This window comes from Drosophila subpulchrella, chromosome 3L (assembly GCF_014743375.2).
Source record: "Drosophila subpulchrella strain 33 F10 #4 breed RU33 chromosome 3L, RU_Dsub_v1.1 Primary Assembly, whole genome shotgun sequence".
Lineage (NCBI taxonomy): Eukaryota > Metazoa > Arthropoda > Insecta > Diptera > Drosophilidae > Drosophila > Drosophila subpulchrella.
This window is the reverse complement of record NC_050612.1, coordinates 17,675,207-17,700,438: the sequence shown is the minus strand read 5'-3', so window position 1 is coordinate 17,700,438 and position 25,232 is coordinate 17,675,207. Positions and strand designations below refer to the sequence as shown.

Below are 25,232 nucleotides of genomic sequence, written 5' to 3'. Positions count from 1 at the left end.
CTCCTCCTCCTCCGCTCGTTCTCTTTGCTTTGGACTTCTTCGCTTGTTGCATGCTCGCTCATGTTCATGTTTTTATGTTGTTTTGTGCATGTGTATTCTTGAATTTCATCATCTGCGGAAATCCTTGCGTAATGTATCTTGAGTCGTTAGCTTATCATTTCCAGCTTTATCGGCATGTTTTTGACCTCAATTGACCTTGCTTTGGAGTTTAACTCAGGGTTTAATATAAATTTGTTTAGCTACAGAGTTTTAGTTACGGAAAATACATGGAAGCTTGTCAAATTGAGGTGTAACTTAAATATTAGTCAAAAGATCATAAATAAACATATTTTAAAAATATTTGAAATATTCATATTCAAAATCATTTTAATATCAAAAATATATGAATATTTTCTTAAGTTTTAAACCCGAAAATCGCTTTAATTTGTGTAAAGATTAAAACGAAAAATATATTTTTGTCGTAATCCTGAATTATTAACATTAGATCAAAATCAATTGCGGTTTTGACAATTAAATGTGCCATCATATTTGAATTAAGTGCATAAAAGTGTTTTACGCGTATTTCGTAATATTTTTGAAGCATTTTCGCGCGCAAAGTTGTGGAAGACAAAGAAGGAGCTAAAGAGAGAAAGAGTGAGAAAAAAGCCTGTTTATTTGAAGTGTGGGTGGGAGGGGGTCAGGAATAGAAGAAGAGAGGAGTAAAATAAACTGGTTTTCATGTTGCACAGTGAATTTTTTAAAATATGGTGAAATTGATAAAAATAACCAATATCAAAATGGAAAATATTGACTGGCAGTTTTTCATATTTCGAGTTCTTGTTTTTGGATTAATAATTTCTCTAAAAAACCTGTTTAAATTTTATTTTATTAAATTTGTACCAAATTTCTTTCACAAGTTATACAATGATTTTTTCACTTATTTTGTACACCTACTTGTTTACATTTTAAAAATAGTTTTATCAAAAATCCACATATCAAAGTTTAACTACAAAAGTCTAATAAAAATTTAGGAGTCACTTTCTGGGTAAGAAATAAAGTTTTTATTTTTTAAGAAACAAAGCATTTTACATTTTAACTATCACTTTTTCTTAGTTTTATTTTAATTAAAAAAAAAAATAAAAAAATGAGCTGTTGCCGTTTTACACAAAGTTACTCCTCTTTTCTACTACCATTTCACTACTTTTTATGCTGCTTTTTTAACCCGCTCATAGAATCTACTCCCAGCCACTCATACTCTTTCTACTGAGTTGTGAAGCCTCTTAAAAACGCTCGCTCGCGCTCCTCCGCTCTCTTTTTTTAAACAAATAAAAAATCAAAATCAAAAGGCAAGAGCAAAGTGCAATAACAACAACCACAAGCGGAGAGCATTGTACAATTGCAGTTTTTGTTTTGCTTTAACGTTCGCTGGGCAGAGCAGTCGGCGTCGCTGCCTCCTCTTCGCTCCTTCTGCTGGCTCTTCTTCTTCTGCATTTACCTGCTCAACAAGATCTTTGTGTACCCACACACACACATACGTACACAGCCTGCCTGCCCACTCACTCTCAGTTGAAACGAGAAAGAACGTTCGCCTTAAGGCACCGACTTTGGCATACCCTTTAATCGCATTTTCGAGGATCAATTTTTGTATCTTACTTTTCATAACAGGAGTTTTGTTCAATGAAAAAATGTAATATTTAGTATATTCTAGTAGCTTTATTTATTATTGTTTACTTAAAAAACCGGGCCTATCATTAAAATAGTTTCCTTCATAATAAGGTTTAAACATGTTGTGCAAATTCTTTTAACCTGCAAAAATATTCTAAAACATAAAACAAATGTTTGTTAATAATTTTTAATATATTTAAAAAATTTTCTTTAATAAAGTAACCTTTGAGCATAAGGCTAAGTTTGTTTAAAAAGGCTTTTTTAAAGCGTTAGGTATGTTTATCACAAATTCGAATACACCCTGTCACTCAGCCAGTAAAGGGTACACAAAGAGCGAGTTTTTTATAATTTTTTTCTCTCACCTCCCCCAGCCCCCGCGCCCGCCCACAACTACCTGCATGCATGTGCATGTGCAGGAGCGGGAGCGTGCGAGAGCGAGAGAGACTGCGAATGCACTGGCTGCGGCCTATGCTCGCTGCGCCTACGCCGCCTCGCTGCCGACGTCGCAGCCGACTCGCCGTCGCCGTAGTTTGAGGCTCCAGTGCGAACAGTTCTTTTTTAGCCGCGGAGCCAGTAAGACGTGTTTTCTGCCCTCTTTCTTTGAGTCTGCGACACGTTTTAAGTGCTCTTCCCCAATTGACAACAACAGCAAAGTAACAAAAAAAAAAAAAAAATAAATCAAAACCAGAACCATCGTGACGAAAGTTGTTTGTGTTTTTAAATCAGTTCTGAACACGAAAAAGCCTGATGAAAAATGCAAAAGAATCCGAAAAACTAACCAATCGACCGAAAACTTGACTTGAGTGTTGCTTGACAAATCAAGAAAACCAAAAACAAATCATAACTAAAAACTGCACGAAAAGATGCAAAAGTTTTTGATATTCAAAATCTTGCACAAGAAATACAAAATCAATTAAAGTGAACTCTAACTGAAAGTTGAACGAAGGAGAAAAGAAAAACAAACCAGCGAAGAACAATCAGAAGAAGAGCGAAGTGCAAACAAAGAGCAGGAAGGAAGGAAGCGGATAAGGACAAAAAGGAAGTCAGCGCGCACACACACACACACACACAATGGCCGTGCCCTTTTATTTGCCCGAGGGCGGCGCCGATGACGTAGCCTCGAGTTCATCGGGAGCCTCGGGCAACTCCTCCCCCCACAACCACCCACACCCGCACCCGCACCCAATCCCCTCCAGCGCCTCCTCCACCACCTCCTCCTCGGGCGTGTCCTCCGCCTCCTCGGCCTCGTCCTCGTCCTCGTCCTCCGCCTCCTCGTCCTCCGCATCCTCGTCCTCGGACGGGGCCAGCAGCGCCGCCTCGCAGTCGCCGAACACCACCACCTCGTCGGCCACGCAGACGCCGATGCAGTCGCCACTGCCCACCGACCAGGTGCTCTACGCCCTCTACGAGTGGGTCAGGATCTACCAGAGCCAGCAGAGCGGTAAGTCTATGAAGATCCTCGGAGAGTACCCGAACTCTCCACTCTTATTCTTGAACTTTAATTGGAAGGTTAAGATATAACACCATCCATTTATCTTAGGGATCCTTAAAATGTCAGATCGTAAAACATTTAAGTTACATAAGTAGGGATTTCTAACATAGCTAAAGATATCCCTAGAATCATTCTATGTCATAAATCTTATCGTTTACCAAAGCCAAGCAGAACAGTACGTCATTATAGATATAGATATAATCAGTTTATTGAACTCAGAACTTGAGTTTGCGGTTTGGAAATATACTAAACCTATATATCTTTCAATAGAAACGTGATGTTCTACTGTTAACAAAATATGATATGATAGGTGACTTCGGAATTTTTAATATATTTTTAAGTTTGTTACTCAAAGCCACCACAACTCGTGGAAGTATAATGCATAAATGTAAGAAAAAACGATTGCAAATAATAAGGGGAATACCGATTTTCTCAAGCTGATTTTTCGATACTTACTATTTCCAGCTTCGTTTTAAAACACTAAAAACTTTTAAGATTCCAGAAATTACTGATAATATGGAAATGATAAGTAGTTCTTAACTAAAGATTAAATAGATTTATCCACTAAACGAAGAGTCGAGATAGGAAACTTCACTTAAAATGGCTTTCAAAATATAATGTAGGAACATAAAAATTGTAAATGGTAATTTAACAGAGAAGTACATCTTTGACATAACAAAAGATATTTCGAAAAGAAATCTAAAACCGTTAAGCAAAATGTTTCAGTCTCCGAAATATTACGCATAAATTAGTTCCAAATCTTTAAATATCCTTATAATATGCTTGGTTTTTTTTTTAAAGTGATCTTAAACTTTAATTATTACACAATTTTTCCTTCAACAAGCTCTTAATTTCTTTATAGAATTTTGTGTAGCATAAAAATGAAACATTTCTTTATTACGAGATCCTTAAATTTACCTACTACTGAAACACAAGGAAATACCTGAACAGGCAAGAAAGTTTTTCTCATTTTTAAATGGGTCAGCAATTAGCCAAGTTGTTGTTGTGACTTTATTTGTTAACTGCTTCAGTTGCCCCTGTGCAAGTTTCACTTTTCAAGGTTGTTGACTCATCCAGCGATTCGAGCAACTGCGTCAACTGCCTCCAGGTTGTTTTTGTTTTCTTTTCCCGGTTTTTTTTTTTTTTTTTAATTTTTGTGTATGGTCAGGTCAGCACTTTGTCAGCTTATCAGCAAAAAAAAAAAAAAGGGAGAGCGGAAGGCTACACGAAATTTGCATTAAATTACTCGGCCACACTCGAAAGGAAGCCGCAACCCAAAACGGTAATTCAATAAAAATTAATCGAACAAGTTCAAAAAGGGGAAAATTGAGAAGTAATTGAGAAGTTTCGATTGGGGGAGGGAGCTGACCAAATAAACTGGAAGTCACAAAAATGCAAAAACACAAACATGTTGGATTACTGGAGTAAAGGGATCCAGTTACAATGAATTTGTAAACAGTTTTAGTTGAACTTGGTAAAAATAAATAAATATAAAGATGGGAACTTAAAAACTATTTACAAGCGACATAAGCCTAGAAATAATATATATTATCTAATCTTCACTCGAAAATTAGGTAATAAAAGTAGTATAGTTACCAAAGCTTACATCAATCACATTAAGATCGTTTTAAAAGCCCCCTTTGGTATAATCCCCTAAACTAGGCTCATAAATCTCCCGCCAATCCCGACTAAAATCTGTTAGTGTGGTAAGCGGCAATCGAAAAAAAAGCGAGACAGATGCAAGCCAACTGCCAAGTCGGCTGTCATGCGATATGGCCCGTATTTCTTGGCTAAAAATTGGGCGTGTGCTGCTGGACCAGCCAAGAGCGGGAAAATAAAGACCTGGCCAAAAGCAGGGGATCAGAAACCAAAAGCGGCAAAACAGAGCTGGGAGCAAAGAGCTAAGCACGTTTAATTGGCACGCGCCAAACTCGAGTCGAATGTCTTACTTTTGAGTCGCTGGAGTGTGTGGCCATGTATCTGGGTATCTGCGAGATACGTATCTGTATCTCGATCGCAGTGCGCCCGTATCTGTTACAGTTCGCTCGGCTAACCCAAATTATTAAACGCCATTTGACCTTAGGCAACTAGTTTTCCGATTTTCCGAGGGGTCCGAACGGGGGTTGAGGGTGTGGGCCATTTGCAAAGTGTTTGACTTAACGGTTGTTTAAGTAGCTTTTGTGCTCGGCCACATTGAGTGCGGTCAGTTTTTTATTGTTTTTCCCCCACTTTTTTCTCTTTTTTTGCGCGCTTTTCATGTTTGCTTTGCGGTTTTTCATTCGCGTTCCTTAATTTTGTGTTGGCTTTGCATAATAGATTTTGTCGCTGTCGATGATTGCCAGCTGCGGTCGGGCCCCACCAAACAGCCAAATTGTTGTTTTATTATGTTGGCCGTTTTATTTCGTTTGTTACCTTTTTCGCGACTGTCAGCAACAGTTGGTCAAGCCAAAAAAAAGAAAAGAGAGTTCCCTTCTTGGTTTCGGCGTGAGTCACTTTTGGGCGTTTCAACCATTACGTCTTTAAACCCATTTTTTATAATTATTATTATGAAAACGTTGCCGAAGTTGAGCAATTTCGCATGCAAAGCATAGAATATTATCATTTCTCCTTCATTTAACACTTCCCCTATCACATTTTACCCACGAATCTTTAAGCCCCCTTTATCCACACTTACCGATCATCTACTTCAGTTAGCCACTCGAGTGGATAATTTATCTAATAGTGACACGTCCCGAAACTAGTTAACAATGCTTAAAGTACTTGAAACGAGAACGGGATAAACTGTAGTTAACCAAGATGCGAGCACCCTTTTCCTGGTTCCCCCCAGTCCGCCCTTTATATGTAAGCCAGAAGCACACAGAACACTTTTAGCCCTGAAATGCGCTTAGTCATCAGCCAGCTATCAACCCTAAAAGCCTAAAAATGCGAGGCGCAAACAACCCCGACAAAAATTCCTAAATACCAACAGAGCTTTTCCCTACCAAAAACAAAAAACGCAGGAGGGAGCCTTTTGTTTTGGGAGAGGATTAAGCATCCAGCATCCAAAGAGCCACCCCATAACCCATGCTAAGTGGCGCCCAACAAAAGGTGCAATGACAGCAGTGGTTCCTAATCAGTGATGAGAAAAGGTACTTGGTCCACACAGTATCCCCCTTTTAATAGAGCTTGTTTGGGTAAATGGTACAGTTGGAAAAAATCTCGGTAAAACTAGTTGTACTTACAATGTAGTGTGGCAGTACCAGTAAACCTGATTATTATATTAAATATGTTAATTACTTTTAATCAAAGGTACACCACTACTAATGAACGATAATTATAATTATATATTACAGTTTTGTTTTTGGAATATATTATCTTTATATGTTCGTACCAAGTACCTACTTTGGGCAAGGTATCTCATAGTACCGAATACGAATAGATACTTCCCATCACAGCCTCCGCCTCCGCCTCACCTAACCCCACTTCTTGGCTGCTTCGTTTTGGCATGCAAATTCGCATCATTCGCTTGGCTTGGCTTTATTTTTTGCTGTTGCCAACAGCTGTTTTGCTGCTAGGCGTTGTTTTTCGCTGCCGGCGTCGCTGCCGCACTTGACATTTTCAACCATTTTGTTTTGCTCGGCAACTTCGTGGGATGCCGTTGCCGCAGCTAACGAAGCTAACGGTAAAGAGGCGGCATAATGGCGGCAAAAATGGCGACCCTGCCGCATCCTGCCTGGCAACAAAACACAGCTGACTGCTGCGCAGAGAGAGGGAGAGAGAGATGGAGAGAGAGAGAGGGCGATATGCCGGCAGAACGAGAGGGAGCACCAGGGCTCCGATTAACCGCAAGTTTTGAACTCTTTTTTTTTTATTTTGTACAGCCTACCCAAAGGGGGCGGGAAAATGGGTGGAGCAGGAGGTTAGGTTAGGAGGATTTTCCTCCGCTTTCATCATCGTCATTTGCATCTCGATTTGTTTGGCCTGTTGCCAGGCTGATTTATACATACCAGACTTTTTTATGTTTTTTACTTGGCTTTTTTTTCAGCTTCTCTCTTTGTCTGCTTTTTTGCATTTTTCGTGGTTATTACGGCTTTGCCTTTACATTGACCGTGAATTTCTGTTTCCCTCTGTTTTTGTTTCGCATTCTTTATTTTAGCCATGTAAATTGTGTTTTTATTGAGCTGCGTCATTTGTAATTGTTTCATTTCATTTAAGACAATAGCTTTTTAAGGTTTCCTTTCTCTTACAGCATAGTTTTTTATGGGTTTACTGCCTTCATAAATTTTTTGATGATCTGCCCGAAGCAGCTGCGACAAATCGAATCGGAAATCCTAACTCGAATATTATTTGCTCATAAAAGTTGAAAGTAGTTGGTGAACAGAAAACTTATGGAACCAGCTGCGAAACGCATTTTCATCTGAGGAAACTTGCAAGAAAATGAGTTCACATACGCTTGATATCAAGAACATTTGTACTTAAAAATTTGAGAAGAGAAAATACTGAAACCAAGCAGAGTTGCTCTTCAATTTTTTGTTCTCCGTTACACAATTTCTTGCCTTACCTGGTTTTTAATTTAAGCTTAGGTTTTCGTACTTACCTCGGGGCTTTCAAACTATTCAAGGAATAGAAATACCATCTCCAGTTTGTTTACATTTCACACCATTCAGCGCAATGAACTTTACACATTTTTCAAGTTTAAATGGCCGCCAGGCACTTTGCCTAATAAGAAAAAAAGTATTACCTGCTGGTATAAACTTGACACTTTTGAGGCACTATAAGCGTCGGGACTCGGTTGAATCGGGCTCAGACGACAGTCTGCCAGGATCCCTAAGTTGGCTTTTGATTAAGTCTCCGCTGAGGCCGTGCTAAATTGTTTGCACTGAGGCGTTTGGGTTAAGTTAGGGGGCAACGGGGGGTTAAGGATAGAACGTGCTCAAGTTTTTGTTATGAAATTGAGCCTAGACAAGCCTGGCGAAGCCCCTTCTTCGCTGACAACTCGACTCCTTTTCAGCAACTCGGGACAATGGAACTTGTGCGACACGCTCAAGGCAGAAGTGGAAAAGGATATGTATCAAAAGGCGGAAAACTAAGAACAGGATATACTCCTCGGCACAAAAAAACAGACGGCAGACAGCATACCTGGCTACTTGTTATAATTGGCAAGCTGGCGAACGCTCCAGACACCAGTTAACTTTCAAATTTTCCCCGCGATGAGCTCTCAAAGGAACATTCCTGCTGAAGGTGTTCTCCGATTCCCAAAGGGGAAATGTTTTCGCGGCTCTGTGAGGAAGTTTTAATGAGGGAGGGATAGGTTTTAAGGGCTTGAATTGGGGAAAACATTAGGTACATATTAAATAACGTTTATGGCTAAATTTGTAATATTGACCTGTAATAAAAACCATTCTGAACCCATATTTCCCCTTTTCGGTTATTCTACATTTAGAAAAACTGGTGAAATTGCCCAATATAATAGTTAAATGGGCCAAACCCATCGAATTGCCTATTTTACCAATGAAATAGTTACTCTAACAACAACAAAATACACACAACATACTATTTTATGATTGTTTTACTACTTTATTAAATAATAAACTTTTTTATAGTAACTTAACTATCCGTATTGGTCAATTTTACCCATATAATTTGGTTTTACGTATTATTGTATTATACTATTTTATGGTTGTTTTACTTTACCAAATTACCAATTACCAAAGCAGCAACAAAAGACACTACTATCCCAATTTTTAACTGTTGCTAACCTTTTTTTATAGTTATCTAACTATCCGTATTGGTCAACTTTACCCATATAAATTTTTGTTGTGTAACAAGTATAGACCGAAATCTACTTCAGAGCCCCTGCTATTCTATCGCTTCTCGAGTACCGATATCCATATCAACTTCTTTAGTAAACAAATCGAATGCGCTTACTAAATGTGCAAACAAAGTGCCAAACGACAATTAAATCAACAAATAAGCTCATGTAATTGAGTACGCCAAAGGCAGTCGGTGGGTGGGTGTTTCGGTGGATCGGTGGATTCAGAGGTTCTGAAAATTCAGTGGGTTGGCGGGGTGCATCGGTGGATCGAGTATAGATAACCCTTCGGGCACGCCACCTCCGAGTGGTTGTTGGGGATTGGATTGGATGACGCAGCGAAGACAGCCAGTCTGGCCCAGTCGCATATGCAATTCCCATTCATTTATTAATAACTTTTTTGCCTCGGCTGTTAAGACGTGCAGTTTGCCGTTTTGCGGCTGCAGTTTTGTTTCGTTTTTTTCCTCTCTTTTTTAATTATTTTAATTGCGTTGCATCTGATCGAATGCTGGCGTACAGTTTTATTTATTGTTTAATTGTAATTTTCGCATTTACGTTGTTAATTGCGGCGTGTTGTGGGGAGGAGATTCGGTTTAATCAACTGCTAAATGCTTTTTGCTCGTTGCAAAGTGATAAAATTCGGTTATATGGCGATGGCAAAATTTATGAGCATAGTTTTAGTGCGGAAGTTTGGAAAATTTAGCTTAAAAGGGTATTATTAAAAAAACGCAGAAACGTTTTGAATTACAGTTAAGAACTTAATGAGTTTTGGGTTTTACAGAGTGGTAACTATGGTCTATAAAAATGTTTAGCTTAGCAGTTATATTTTACTACCACACATATATCTTAGGAATTTTTTAAATTTCTTTCATCTTACTTCAAGCTGATTCAGCCAGTTATATTTTACTGTTTTACGTTCCTCCGGCACACAGAACACATGCTAACCGCTTTTCCACTCCTCGGGAAAATCCTTTAGATCGCCGGAAAATATGCAAACAACTGCCAAGACCAAAGACTTGTGTTTCGCTCAGTTTCCTGTCAATCGATGTGCATCGTATAAGTTCCTTGGGAACGTCGTCTTATGCCTGATTTTCCTTTGGCTTTTTATGGCCTTTTAAGCTGTTCTGCTTTTGTTGTGCGGAGTGAAGAGGGGAAATTGAAAAATTGCATTTGTCTGTCGCTGATAAAATATTGAGCAGCTTGCACATTCTATAGCCCCCTGGTTTTAGCTGTTCTGTCGTGATAAGCGTTTGAGCTATTTCCAGAAAATGCTCTCATGGAAATTGGCAAAGAATGAAAATGCCAAGCGGGTGGGAGAGTTTCGGAATTCTATTCAGCTGTCCCTCAAAGGGTTTCCTCATTCGTTAAAGCCGTTTTCCAACGGCATTTAATTCCTGAGATATTTAATTGAATTCCTGCATACTAGCTTTAATTTTGCAGTTATTGTTTGCGTGTTTGCTGGCCCCGTTTTAAGTTAGCCTTGCCTCGTAAAGATTAATAAAATTTATATGCTTTGGATCATCAAAGTTTCGAATTAGAATTGCCGACGATATGGGATTTATCTTCTCTATACACTTGACCTTAGGCTTAATTATCAGGAATTTTTGCTGACGCACCAGTGCAGTAGATAGCATTCATTTGTTTTCTTGGATTCCCACAAAATTAATGCGTGAATTTGATTCAATCTGGGTTTGCCAAATCATCAACAAAGAAACTTTCTCTTTGTTTTTGAGGCATTACGCAATTTCATTAAATTGTTGTGGATCAAGGAATCATTCTTTAAGCATCTCAGCAGAACTTTCTCCTTCTTTTCACATGAATCATGTGACTTTCCCAACTTTGTCATTAGCTTCCGCACATTTTTTACCGCTCCTTATGGGTATTTATATTTTGTTCCGAAAGTCTCGCATTCCAAAAATGGCTAATTAGCGGCTTACCAAAATTGGTAATTAACAGCGGGATATCTGATCTGTAGATTGTAGATTTGAACATAGATCGACACCTGATTGACATGCAGTTCGAGACAAAAACTTGATCGAATTGTGCAGGCCCCAAAAAGGCATTCAGAGAATAATCTTTTGTCATATATAGAGAAGCCAGAACACAGAGTATCTTGATCATTGTTTCCCGAATTCTCTACCAATTTCCTGAAGAGCCATTAATTAGTCACTTGCCTTGGCCATGAGCGGTTTTTACCGTTCATCTGTGGGGAAACATCGGCAGCTGTTGCCTAATTAAATCGAGGTGACAGACGATCTGACGAACTGAAATGCGAGTTGACCAACCAAATTAGTAATCTCGCATCGTGACAGACGACAAATCGCCTTAAATGAACGGCTTCAAATGTAATTTTTGTGGGATTTTTATTTACTGTTTTTGGTTGTTGCCATAGCTCATTGTGCTTCCTCTTCGTGTGTGGGCGTTTTGTGTTAACTGTAAAATGAGTTTTTACACTTTTTTGGCCAAGTTCCGACGTGTGTTTCATGTTGTAATCCTGAGCTTTGCTTGAGTTCAAGATGGAGTTCAGTGTGGAGTGTTCCTTTGTTCTGTCATCTTGAGCTTGTTCCGATTCTGTTTATTTTTTTTTTTAATTTTAAATTAAATATTCATCAATAAATGTCAATGTCAAGTGAAGTTGCCGCTTGCTTTGAGGGTCTCGAGATTTTGGGATAAGAGATTGCAGTTTGCTGAAAGATTCGACGGCTTGGAGTTTTGATGGCAGAAATGAAACATTAGATTGTTTGGGTTTATTATCCAAATTGTGCTTCAAAGTTGGCTGATCGAAGATATAATTTCCTTTCTTAACGATTTTTGCACCAGTTTAAACTGGAATAAGCTTGTTACATTTCCTGTAAAGTTTTTTTAAGTTACAATAATTACAATAACTACAATGAATATTTATTTAATTACAATAAAAATGTATTTTGATATTATTATTTGTATACTACTTGAAAGATTATTGTAAAATATAAATATAATATACATAATGAGTATGTGAATTTTTCTACAGTATAAGCTTAAAAGTCGGTAAATAAAATTTAAGAACTCTTTGTGATCTCATCTCGTTGCCAGCCACAACTTCCTTCCTATATCTCAGCTCGGCTATAGCTTCCTTCCCCGATATCTGGCCAATCCATATGGCATTTCCCATTCCGTTCCACTGACCAACTTATGGAACTCGCACTTTGCAAACTCGTTTAGCCGCCGATTCCGAAGTGCGACGCAATTGTTCGAGTTGGGCTGCCAGAGATACGAGTACTCGAACCCGCACTCGTATTTATTCATACTCGCCCGTGCGGTGCGGTGACTCTAGTATATTTTTATGTGTACTTTTTTTTTCTTTTTGCATTTAGCCAGCACTTCAAGGTTATAATGAGCAACATATGCTGCGGGTAGGCGAGCAAACTGCAACTGCAACTGCAAATGCAATCAACTGCAAAGGCACAACTAAAAATGCATTTCAACGTTGCCGACGACGATTTGTTCTTTTGTGTGGCAACTAAAGCGAGGCATTTTTCACGTTTTTCCGCTGCCTCCGAGCTGTTCTTGAGCTTTTTCTGAGGCGTTCTGCTTAGTTAAACTTTTGCCTGATTGATGTTTGTCAGCTGCTGCCCATCGGCCTTAGAAATGGTTGCAACATCGCCTAGAACCGATGGAGAATTAAAGTGAATTATACACATAATTGCATTTTTTTCAGTCCCCGTTGTTCTGTCCAGATGCGACTGGTACTCGTAATTCAATTAAACATTTTGCACATATTGTCCCCTGTAGAAACACAAGCGAGCACAGCAGTTCAAATAAAAAACAATACTCCCAGCAATTGGTCACGTTTCGTCACCAACACTGCATCGCCCGCATTGAGCTGCGATCATAAAAATGGTTGAGGTGCCGTGAATGATCGGACCCAACTACCTTATAGAGATGGCCAGGGAAAAAGATTTTTAAAATTCTTGAATTTCAAAAATGGATCAAAAATGAATCAAAGCTTAAATAAATATTAATGCCTTAATGAAAAACTTTTGAAAAGAAAGTACATTTTCCTTTAATAGATGATGTTTAAGAGACTAGTTAACACTAATCTGTTCGCGATAAATCCTAAACGAATTTATAACACAATAAGAAAAGATCACTGACTATTGATTAACACCTAATTAAAGTGTGAGTTAGATAACACAAAATATAAAACATAATTGGCATTATTAGGCCTTAATTTAATTAAGTTAAACCAAGTAGTTTGTTTGCCCCACAGAATAGAACACAAAAAATCAGATAAAATTACTTAATAACAGATTTTAGCATTTTCTTATTTGTGAATGTTCTAAGATTTCAGATAATAAACCGATAACATTGTTAAACAAAATCACCGTTTAAGCATAGAATTTAAAACATTCTCACTTAATCAAAGATTAAATAACACTATGTATAGTTTGCTTACGTATTTTTCCGATCTCTGATTAAATCACAGTTTAGTAACCCACGGCAATTTATGCGATATACGATCACTTGGATAATTTATATTGACGCTTTACCGTTTGTGCCAGCACCGAATGAAAATATATCTCATATGTAAATGCGATGGCAAACGAAATAAGTTGGTAAATAATTTTCCACACAATTTGCAATTAGTAATAACATTTTTATCGGGCTTTGGCTTTGGCTATAGCTCGTCAATTTCATCATAAAGGCAGTACACAGGGAGAAGTGATCAAAAAGTGTTTATCTTTATCTTGACAAATTTATTACATGGTTTGGAATTTTAAATAGTACCTCATATGTCATATAAGAAATGAGAAAAAAAGGAAATCAGTACACAAAGGAAAAGGCTTGTTTTCCGATTCTAAGTTGAAGGTGGGTGATAAAAGTTATTCAAGTTATTCAAACAGCTATTTTTACTATGGCATCCATTAAATATTTAAATTTACACATTTGGTATGACAAGAACATAGTCATAAGAATACACTATATATTAAATAGGATGGAAATGTAAACAGTAAAATATGAAAGAGTACAGAATTGATGATTGAAAATATATCCCTATTGTAACGATCTTTATCTTGAACACTATATTGGACTATATTTAAACTAGTAATATATGTATGATACAAGTTATTTCAGATATCAAAACAATTATTTTTGATATTAAAAGAGGACTTTTTGGGCTCTTACTAAACAAAATATCCCTTCAATGTTGGAGGCATTTGTTCTCTGTGCACCAGCTTCGCCATGGCATGGCTAGTTATATAAGTTGGCCAGGCAGTAATGATCCCTGCCGTTGGCTTCGCTTCGTTTCTGAAGCTGAATCTGAGGCTCAAGCTAAAGCTGGCAGATTTTCAAGGTTAAAAGCGACTCTGCGATGGCGCGCGGCGAGCGCACGTGAGTTTTGCTCAGCTGCTAGCCAGCGAACTGCATAGCAAACTAGTTTCAAATGCCTGGCAGTATCTTACAGATACAGATGCTAAGGCTGCGGCAAAAGGAGTGGCTCTTAACTCGCTTCGCTTCGGTTCGGTTCGGATCGGCTTGTCTTGGCTTGGCCTGGCCTGGCCAGCAATTAAATACAGATTTTTTGCGCTCTTGCAACTGCAACTGCAAATGCAAACGCAACAGCTGTGGGCTCGTTTCGATTCGATTCGAGTTCAAGGCTATTGGGTCAAATTGCAAATTAGTCGCCTGCAGGTTGACAGTGAGTGACATTATTGTATATCTGCAAACTGACCACCGACAAAGAGGCAGGCAGACAGCCAGATCGGATGGATGGATGTATTGGCTAGATGGTCGGACATTCCCTGCGGTCAATTATCGTTCTTGCTGTCCGGTAATCGGCATCCGTAAGATACTTGTACTTCTGCCGCCGGCTGCTGGCGATTTGTATAAATTTTGCATTACAATCAATCATTTGTCTCGCTGGGCAATGGCTTTTTAAGTAAATAAACATTAAGAAATCATACAGATGAAAATGTACACCCAACTAATGGGGAGCTCACAATTTATGCGCATATCAAGTGGCCAGCTTAGCAGCGCATTTACCTATCAACGCTTTTGTTGTCGATTTGCATGAAATTGCAAGTGAAAAAAAGAGGAGGAGAAAAATTGAAATACAACTGGCAGTCAAACAGAAGATACAAATACGCTTCTCGATGCATGCATAAATGATGCTAAAGCTGGAAGATCCCACTGGCAGATACAGATACTTTTCAAGTTGGGCCACTCAAGTAGATGCTCTTGGCAATGTTTGGCAAAGATACAAAAAAAGAAGAAATACTTAGGGGCATGAGAATCGGCAATGACGTGTAAACAACTGAGATACAAATGTATCTTGAGGCGGCTTGTAAGATACTTAACGCTGCGAATAAGTGGAATTTTGTTTGCCATTGTTCATGGATATGTTTCAAAAGGGGAATAAAAATGTGTATTTAGGAAGTTATAATAATTTTAATAATGATTTTCGTTTAATTTATAAACCTTTAATGACTAGTTTTATTGGTAAACACGCCATGTTACTTAATTAAGGGACTTGAAATAAAGTTGACCGAAACTGCAAAGTTTCATATAACATCTTATTTGCACATTTATCTTAAAAGCACCATTTTGTGGTTTCCTGCTGCACCAGCATATGAAGATATTCCACTTTAATGTGCACTGAAGCCTGTAGTTGGTGGGGGCTATCAGATCGTTTTATGGGCGGTTTTATGATCGGAGAGGACTTGCCATAATTACGCCAGGTTTTACAGTCAGTCGGCTAAGTGGCAGTTGGCAAGACAATGCGTTCGACAGACCCCGACCTTAGACACTTCCCTACATTGTCACTGACTCAAGTCGACTTCACTCCAGAACCGGCCAATGCCACCTTTGTTTACCTCATCCATTGTTGGGTGATCTTTATTACGGGTATAAGTAGGTGCACAGTACATCATCCAGAGGGCGAACTAATTTTAATTACTTTAAAGAGTCTATCTATATATTTTAATATATACAAATATTGTTAAGATGCTTAATAAGTAAATAACGAAAATAATATATTCAGACAACACATCTAAATACTTTTATCCAATACTGACTGTATATTAATTATAAAATCTCCCGCTTTCGTTGCAGCCCCTCAAATCTTCCAGTATCCGCCGCCGCCGAGCCCCTCTTGCAATTTCACGGGCGGCGATGTGTTCTTCCCCCACGGCCACCCGAATCCGAATCCGCACCCGCGCACCCCCCGCACCAGCGTGAGCTTCTCCTCCGGCGAGGAGTACAACTTCTTCCGGCAGCAGCAGCCGCAGCCACATCCGCCGTATCCGGCGCCATCGACACCGCAGCCAATGCCACCGCAGTCAGCGCCGGCGATGCACTGCAGCCACAGCTACCCACAGCAGTCGGCGCACATGATGCCGCACCACTCCGCCCCCTTCGGGATGGGCGGTCCCTACTACGCCGCCTACACGCCGCCACCCACCCCGAACACGGCCAGTGCGGGCACCTCCACCTCGTCGGCGGCCTTCGGCTGGCACGGCCACATCCACAGCCCCCTCTCGTCGACGTCGACGCCCCTGTCGGCGCCAGTGGCGCCCAAGATGCGCCTGCAGCGCAGCCAGTCGGATGCGGCCAGACGGTGAGTAGCCGGCGATGCAGGGTGCCAAAAGATACAGTGCCTGGGTGGTACTCAGATACCGCTTCGGATCGATCAGCTCCCAAAAATGTGGGGGAAAAGTTCCGAACCGTAATATGTTTAGGATGACCAGGAGAGGTTTCCTTTTAAGGTACCTTAGAATGTATTTTAAATATCTTGGTGTTATAATGATATATGGGTAAAAGATACACCAATTCCGAAGCATAGGAAGGCTGATGTAAGGCAAACAGAAAATATCATAAAAAAGTGTGAATAAAAATTAAAAGGGTCAGGTTCACATTGAAATCCGTTAGGAACTTAGGTCATAGTTTATTCCGCTCCCCTAACCAGGTACCTATTTAGTAATATCATTCCAATACCTTATCTATCCTAAGTCATAAATCGAAAATATTAAGAACCAGTTTAAAAAATAGTTATGAGAATAAGGTTTATACACAAGTCACGAAATACATGCCTCAATGAATTTTGGGTAATATATTTACCTTATTAGCCTATCATTATAGGAGGTATTCATTACAAACACTAGAGATGATTAGACACTTTCTTGAGAGAAACAGCTACACAGAAGCCCTGCAAATGATTCAAAATTAAGCACCATGCGTAATAGCAAGATTATTTAACGCAATCTGGGCACCTTACGTTCCGCCCGACCCCTAGTCCAATTCCCATGACTCAACGCTAAGTTTTTAATTAATGAAATCGCCAAGTTGTCGCTGGATTATGCGCACACACAGTGTGGCATACAGTGCCAAACCAAACCGAACCGACTGATAATTGCTCATGACGTTCCCAAGTTCCCAAGTCATTCGTCTATATGTGCAGCGATACTCATAGTGCCCATTTTGCGTCTCTTCCCACAGCAAGCGATTGACCTCGACGGGCGAGGATGAGCGCGAGTACCAGAGCGATCATGAGACCAGTTGGGACGAGTTCGATCGCTACGACAACTTTACGGCCGGACGGGAGCGTCTGCAGGAGTTCAATGGACGCATTCCGCCCCGAAAGAAGAAGAGCTCCAATAGCCACTGCGGCGGCGATAATAACCCAGTCTGCCAAAACAACAGCCAGCCCCGTGACCATAGTGCATCCTCCCATGCGGAGAGTGGTGGAACCAATGGCCACATCAGTCAGCAGCGACAGGTGGAGCGGGAGCGACAAAAGGCGAAGGCCGAGAAGAAGGTAAGGAAATATTAACTAAGCCTATTATATTTTAACATAACAGAGAGAAATATTAAAGTACATTGTTCTTGATTTGAGAACATTCGTTCTTAAAAACAGCAGAAGTACATTTGGGTATTAATGTTCTCAATATTAGGACGAAATGGTGAAATTCTCATTTAATTGAGATTAATTGAGTTTATTTAACAAATTTTTGATAAGTAAATTCAATTTGATTCGAGCAAAATTAAACATTTTTAACTTCTAAAATGTCGATCTATTTTTAAGAACATTTTCAACTCAGATGAGTACGTTATAATTTTCTCTGTGAAGTTATTATATATTTTTCCGGGATCGTAATCATTATAAGCCATGTACCAAGATATCAAAAATAGTCATTATTTTTAAGTTTTATATGTATTGATCAGAAGTATAGCTCAGAAATAATGATTATTTATGCCTTTTTAACACTTTCAAAATTTGAAATCGTATCGAATCTGCATAGTTGGTATATTTAGAGAGGATTTGAAACTGACAGGCCCCTTCTATACCATACTCACTGGCAGTACTTTCGCTGCCCCCGACTATCCAGCAATTAGAATAACAAGAGGAGATAAGTTAGGGAGTTCATTAACTCGGGGCTTTACACATCTGCTTTACCAGTTCTTGCCTCGAAAGCCGTGGCACGTGGCAAACATTTTTCAAAGGCTCAACTAGAGGAAAAGTGCTAAAAATACGCGCCGAGGAATGACAAATTGCCAAAGGCGAAAGGAGTCGCAGATACACTCGCAAATGTATCTGTATTTAGTAGAGTGCGGCCTGGGCATGTATAACACTTTTTGCACATGCTAAATGTGTGATAAAAATTAATTGCGCAGTGCGGAGAAGAAAGAGTCGCTCATGTCACTTGTCCCGTCCCGTCTCGTCTCGCTATACCATATATGTATCCCCCTTAAGTCGGGCCTTTGTGACGGCCCTCATTGAGCTTACTTTTTTACGCGTCGCGCTTTTTTAGTTTTAGTTTCTTGCGCAATTGAAAGAAATGCAAACTTGAAGAAATTCAATCGCAATCGCATGACACACACATCGACTCAGACCTGATACCATTTTCCATTCCAATTCGGTCCTACATTTTATTATTCCAATTCACTTTGACTTGTTTTTATTGTAATTCATGTTGGGACTGGCTGCTCTTATCGCCCATCGCTTTGTGGGGGCTCATCCTTGGGGAGGCTGCGGGCTGTTCGGGAAGCTGTACGGCGGCCCACTCAGCTCCCTGGGATCTGACCTTATCCGAGACTCTGTCAGCTGCTAAATGAGAGCGTGAGAAATTCCGTAATCTAAAGTGTACGTACATTCTCGTACTTATGCAGATGTAAATACGTTGGGAAAAGTCTTATAAAGGGGTAAAATTAATCAGAGTTTGTTCTTAGTTTAAATAGAATAACGATTTTTATATCGCATTTATAATAGATTTAAAATATACCTATACATCATTTTTTTTTCGTTCTGTTTACTTCGTTATAATTTCTCCTCTCACCAAAAATCAAATCAAAATATGGCCACATGTTCGATGGCCTTTCATACCATTAACCGCAGCGACAAAGCCACAAAGTCCCACCGAAATATATCCCAAAATTCGGACAAAAATAGCAGAAAAGCGAATTTGCATAATAAATGTGGGGTCAGTTGGATGTTTTGGTGGTTGTAGTTCCACCACCTCATCACTCACACGCGCCACACTGCAACCATTGAAGCGTGGACTATTGGACAAATAAATGGTGTAAATTATATAACCATTGATGCGGGTTTGGGATGGGGAGGGGGGCGAGTCAAGTGCGTTATATAGAAAAATAATTACACCAGTGACCGGACAAAAGTTGACCGCCCATTTGGGTCAGGCCACACGAAGTTCATCCGCTGGAGAGTCAATAGTTTCGCTTGATTTACGGTTCAAACTGATTGAGGGGAGGGGTTAGCTGGTTTTCAGAGGGGTGGTTTCGGTCACGTGTGTGGTTTTAGATATTTTATGCCACACAGGGGAGCTATTGGTTAAAATGAGTCCATTTCTTTTGCGTTGAGGCTGATGAGAGGTACTTCTATTGCTACAAATATTGAATTAATGTTGTTTTTAAGCAGCTTGTTATAAATTGCATTTGTATTACTCTAAACCTGAGAAATGAGTGACTAATAAATATATCCCACTTTTCTTTTCTCCTTCCAGAAACCACAGAGCTTCACCTGGCCAACTGTTGTGACCGTTTTCGTTTTGGCCATGGGCTGTGGCTTCTTTGCGGCGCGATGAAACCGCGGGAGACGTGTAATCGAATGATCTATAGTTAAATCAGCTAGCACTTAAGATATATGCCGATCTATACATAGATATAGCTATAGCTAAACCGTAAATAAGTTCAACGAATTTATTGAACTGCAAGGCCGCAAGCAGAAAGTCATTAATTCGTAAACGGATTGTTATATACACACACAGCCAACATAAGATTAAGAAGGTTGACGGGACACAAGAACAATATATTCTATCTGTCTATGGTAACTGCATTTGTATTTCTAAATCGAAACGAAACAGAACTTTCCTCAAAGTGAACAATTAATACTGCTCAAAGTAATGAAAACTCTTAGACTGGCAAGAGACTCAAATCACACTTATTTTTTTGCATATGCATATTTTTGTACACACTTTTGAGAGATATTTACAAATTACAAAAAAAGAAAAGTACAAAAAAAACAGGAGATACGCAAAAGAAAACTGCCACTTTTTGAGATACTTTTGATAATCGTTGATTCGCATTTAATCAATTCCACACTTGCATTTTCGTAAGCAACATACAAAATTATTTCTATTGTAGAACAAAGTAAACTGCAATTTCAATGTCTTCGCATTTGTAATTCCGAATTGCAAGCAAAACAAAAAGTATATTTTAAATATGTTTAACTAGTAGAATTTTTTAAATGTAAGTCCACAAGAAAATCACACACCTAGCTTTAATTGTTAAAACAAAAACAAAAAAACATAAGCAGAGAAAAACGCAACAAAAAAAATGAATGAAAAATCATTAAATTAATTTTGTATATAGTTTTTACGCCATTTTTGTGATGTTTTGTGTCTACGGTTTATGTCATGTTATTTTAGTTAAATTTCTTATGATTTATGTTTATTTGTAATTTTTTGTCATTGTTTGTTCATCATCATATTCAAATTGGTCTCACAATATAGTAGTTTTAAGATCCACGCCCAGGAAGTTGATGGCAAAACGTTTGAAACTTGGCCAGGAGAGAGATGGTTTTCCCGTTCTTACACAGTCTTTTTTGGAATGCACATAAATGATCTCTCACAATGGAAATTAATGAAAGTTGATCTCCACAGCTAGCCAAAGTTAAAAAAGAAATGGGGAGGAAAACATATTTTATAGGCAATTTTCACTATTTGCTTAGAATTTCCAGGGCGTTTCAATGCTAATCGAATACCGTGACATGAAAGCAAACATAGCGAAAATAATAAGAGAAAATCAATCAAAAAGAAAGAAAAAACAATTCCCAAAAATCGCATTGATCTCATGGATTTATACAATACAAATACATCAACCGTTTTTTACAATGAGAAATGTTATAGAAAGCAGAAAGTGAAACACAGAAACAGAAACAAAAATTAATGAAAAGTCTAGGATTAGGTTCGCCAAGCGTTTTAGTTCTACTTTTAGAATGTTTAAGTCGGTTAAGTGAGTTTATTGCGCTGTCTTCGGACACGAGTTTATATTTGTATATAGAGCAATATTATTTGTGTAGCCTAAGTGACAGCCCCAATCAAATCCCAACTCCCAATCCAGACAAATCCCAGCAACGCAATAGAACATTTTCTCGTACACATGTATCAATGTTAATTTGAACAACCACAAAACCGAAAAACTACATCCATACCCAATGAAAAATTATTTTTGTAAATTTTTTGCATCAATTGAACCGGGATGTTAGCCACGGAATTATCCTGGCTGCTTCTTCGGTTCATGGCTAATTAGTTTTCACAATGATCTCGGTAAAGTTTTGTGGCCTCGCGCCCAGAAATCGATTAGATTTTTGGTTTGCCATAAATACTCGAACAAAAAGTTAAAGAAAAACGAAGCAAATGGAAAAAAAAATCAGAATGAAACACAGAAATTTATATTTTTGACCCAATGCGACTTAATCCGTTTTTAAATTTAAGTATCTTTACACGACCTTGTATATAGCGCAGTTGGAATCATAGAATCAAATGCCATTTTTTGTATAGAATTTTGTTTGGTGCCAAAACAGTGACACATAATTGTCAATGAACACGTGTATTTCGCATATTATACATTTATACATATATCGTAACTTCAATGATAAGTTTGATTCTGCAATTTTGTCAATTCAATTTAAGAAAACATTTCTGTTTTAGTTTTATGTTCGAAAGCAGAAAACACTTTGTTTACTTGTACATTTTATATTATGTTGTAATATTTTAATATACATAAATATCATTACTGATCTCATGAATATGTTCATAAGACAACAAAAATTATATATATATATATGATACATCTATGTGTATGTGTAAATGAAATAAAAGCGCATAAATATTATGTAAGATTTACAAAACAAATGAAAATAAAAATACAAAAATATTTGAAAAACGAAAAAAGTCAATCTAGTTTGTAAAAGGTGGATATTACCAAGAACCCTCAAAAAAGGAAAACTCGGTGATAAAAAATTTATTCTTATGGGGCTTGTAACCATTTGGCAATAATCATTTCCTTTTTAAATAAATACTCATGTTTTGAAATTTGAAAGGAATGAAGAATTCTTCAAGATAGTCCCTCGTAGATTTCTACATGAATTTTACACCGATCAAATGTAAAATAATTTTTATAGGCATACTTTCAGGCAGTTATGGGAACTGAGATCACTAAAACGTTGCGTGCTGGGTTTTCTTCCTCCCCTGAAGAGAAAACAACCTCTAATAATTTTCGGGGGTGAAGTGTGCGTGCGAGAATACTTTTTTCGATTTAAATGGCAAAAGCTGGCCACTTAAGCGGCAAATAACCCGACGAAATCCTAAACCAATTTGTAGTTTCTATGCCTCTTGTGGTTGCGGATTAAATGGCCATAATTGCTGCTCCTGCAGCCGCGCCACGCGACTTGGTAACAGGATACTAGGCCACGTTGGTCATGACACAAAAATGATGTGTTATTAACGGTTTAAGCAGACGATGACGATTATAACGAAACGCGGCACCAGGCTGCTCAATTATGTTAACCTGGCCACCCGAAAGTCTCAGGCTCAGCGGTCATGACATCCGTTTCCGCCTTCAATCACGGCCACATGCAAGTGTCAATCAAAGCGGCATATTTAATCTGAAATTGTTATTTCCATTGAATTTTGGCGCGTGTTCGACTCGCCTGAATGAATATTGAATAGCCACTGCTAATCGGTCAATGGAAATCTTACAAGTTTCCAATTACAATTTAAACAAAACTAATCAAAAGGCCCATTCCATTTTCATAGTTTATGGTAATTACTTTTCGGTTCGACACCTGCCACCAGCATTAAACAAAAGGAAGCAGGACATTGTTTTATACATGACAATGTTTATGGGGAGGTATTATACCTCCCAAAAATTTTACCGCAAACCATCCGTTTATTAAAATTTGGTAAAGCCAAATAACATTTAAACGTTATTAAAATCGTGCTGTTTTTCAGGACTTTGTTTCGTTTAGAAGCTTTTTCACAGCATTAAATCTGTATTATTATTCGTCCCCTCCTTAAGCACAACCCAATCCCAAAGAATTTTCCTTACCCTAGCATAATGTTTTCATATGTTTTAATTAGATTGTATGCTGCTTAACTATTCGCCACTTGAAAGTCACTTAAAAGTAATTTAATTATAAATAAAACCCATTGAGAGTGTAACGCATCTGCTTATTTCACTTCTCAGCAAAAGTGGAAGGAAGAAAAAGTTAATTTCATTAAAGGACAAACTCTCCTCAGACTTCGAATAGCTTAACCCTGTTGGTTGTGTGAAACTCACGGCCAGCAAAAGTGCATTAAAAATGTATTACAAAGTGCACGCAGAGGACATATCCTTCCCTTTCTTCGAAGGACCTTCAGGTATGGATGTAGATAAGTGGCTCATGGAACATGCACACAAATGTAAGAAACTTGTCTCGTTTGTCTGCGATGTAATTCCCATACCTGCTTAATCTGCTGGATACATGGGAATTTTACCACATATATTTTTCAACTGGTTGGGGTTTGAGCTAGAGAGAATGCAAATAAATCGATATTTCATATTTTATCAATAATATGTTTAACTGCCGACTTGCCGTGTATCCAGATACATATTGTATATATACCCTTTTAATAAAGGTCTCTACTATAAACAGCAATGAAACAAGTTTTCTTCAATTAAACAATATGAGACATTTACTAGCTCTTACTCTATAGATTTCCCTGCTTCATTTTAAAACGACAGAATTTGATTTGCTTTCTAAAAGGGTCTGTTTACTTAGTATGCCTTAGGCCATAAGGCATTTACTTAGCTCCAACTTAGCTTGTATCTAAAAACTGATAAACCTTTTTCAGTGCAGAAATAGGAAAGCAGAAAGCACAAGGGCAAGTATCCCAAGGACTCAGAGGAAACGGCTAAGAAGTATGGCAAACGGAAGGAAATAAATAATCTCATATCTGGAAAATGGTTTGAGCACATCTCGTAAATTTTCCTGGCCTGCAGGCCATCAGCTGGATAACTCATAAGAGAGGCAATATATGGCGATCATAATCAACGTCTTTGGCACTTTATTGACAAACTAATAAAAACCCAGAGAGTCAGGAAATTCAAGCTGAAAGGATGTCCAACGAGAGACGAATAGATAGTCGTAGATGGTAGCAAACGATTTATTAAAATCCCTGTACATGGCATACATAATAAAAAGCCACCAAAACAGGAGACCCTTGCTGACCGTTGATGTGATGAGTAATTTGCTTTTAGTACTTACCAGTTACACTAAAAAAAAAATTTTTACTTGTGCGAGGCATTGTTGAGGTTTATAATAACTATCAATTTGTTGGTATTTCACATTTTATTTTGACCTCTACAATATTTTTAAGATTTTTGTATATCTGAGAATGTTTTGCCAGTCGTCCTTATACATTATTTTTTTTACTGCATAAACCCGTCCAGAAAACGAATAGTTGCAGGACACGGAAATTAGTGCGGAAGCGCTTACTACGCTTAGCAATCTGTCAAAAAGCCAAAATGTAATAAATGAAACCCCCATGCCAGAGGGGGTGGGGTGTCTGGGGGCCATCAACATAATTCATACGACATGCCATGGCAGGACAAAAGGCTGACCGTCCAAGGACAAAGGCGCCAACTGGGGCTGGGCTGTCTTTTATGGCAGCAGATGCACCATATTTCATTACACGTTGATAAGTGGTCATTTGTCCAGGACCAAACACGGTCGGCAAATGGCTGGAACTCAGAGAGAAGTTGGTTTCC

At 38.5% G+C, this 25,232-nt stretch overlaps 1 protein-coding gene across 1 annotated transcript; it reads left to right on the top strand.

Moving 5' to 3' along the window:
- Nucleotides 1–2,213: 2,213 nt before the first annotated feature.
- Nucleotides 2,214–20,443, top strand: LOC119554187 (cell death protein hid). The gene is made up of 4 exons (XM_037864982.1): nucleotides 2,214–3,085; nucleotides 16,020–16,524; nucleotides 17,403–17,721; nucleotides 19,925–20,443. Exons 1-4 carry the CDS (start codon nucleotides 2,716–2,718, stop codon nucleotides 20,003–20,005), a joined length of 1,275 nt encoding a protein of 424 aa, XP_037720910.1. The 5' UTR covers nucleotides 2,214–2,715; the 3' UTR covers nucleotides 20,006–20,443.
- The last annotated feature ends 4,789 nt before the right edge of the window (nucleotides 20,444–25,232 follow it).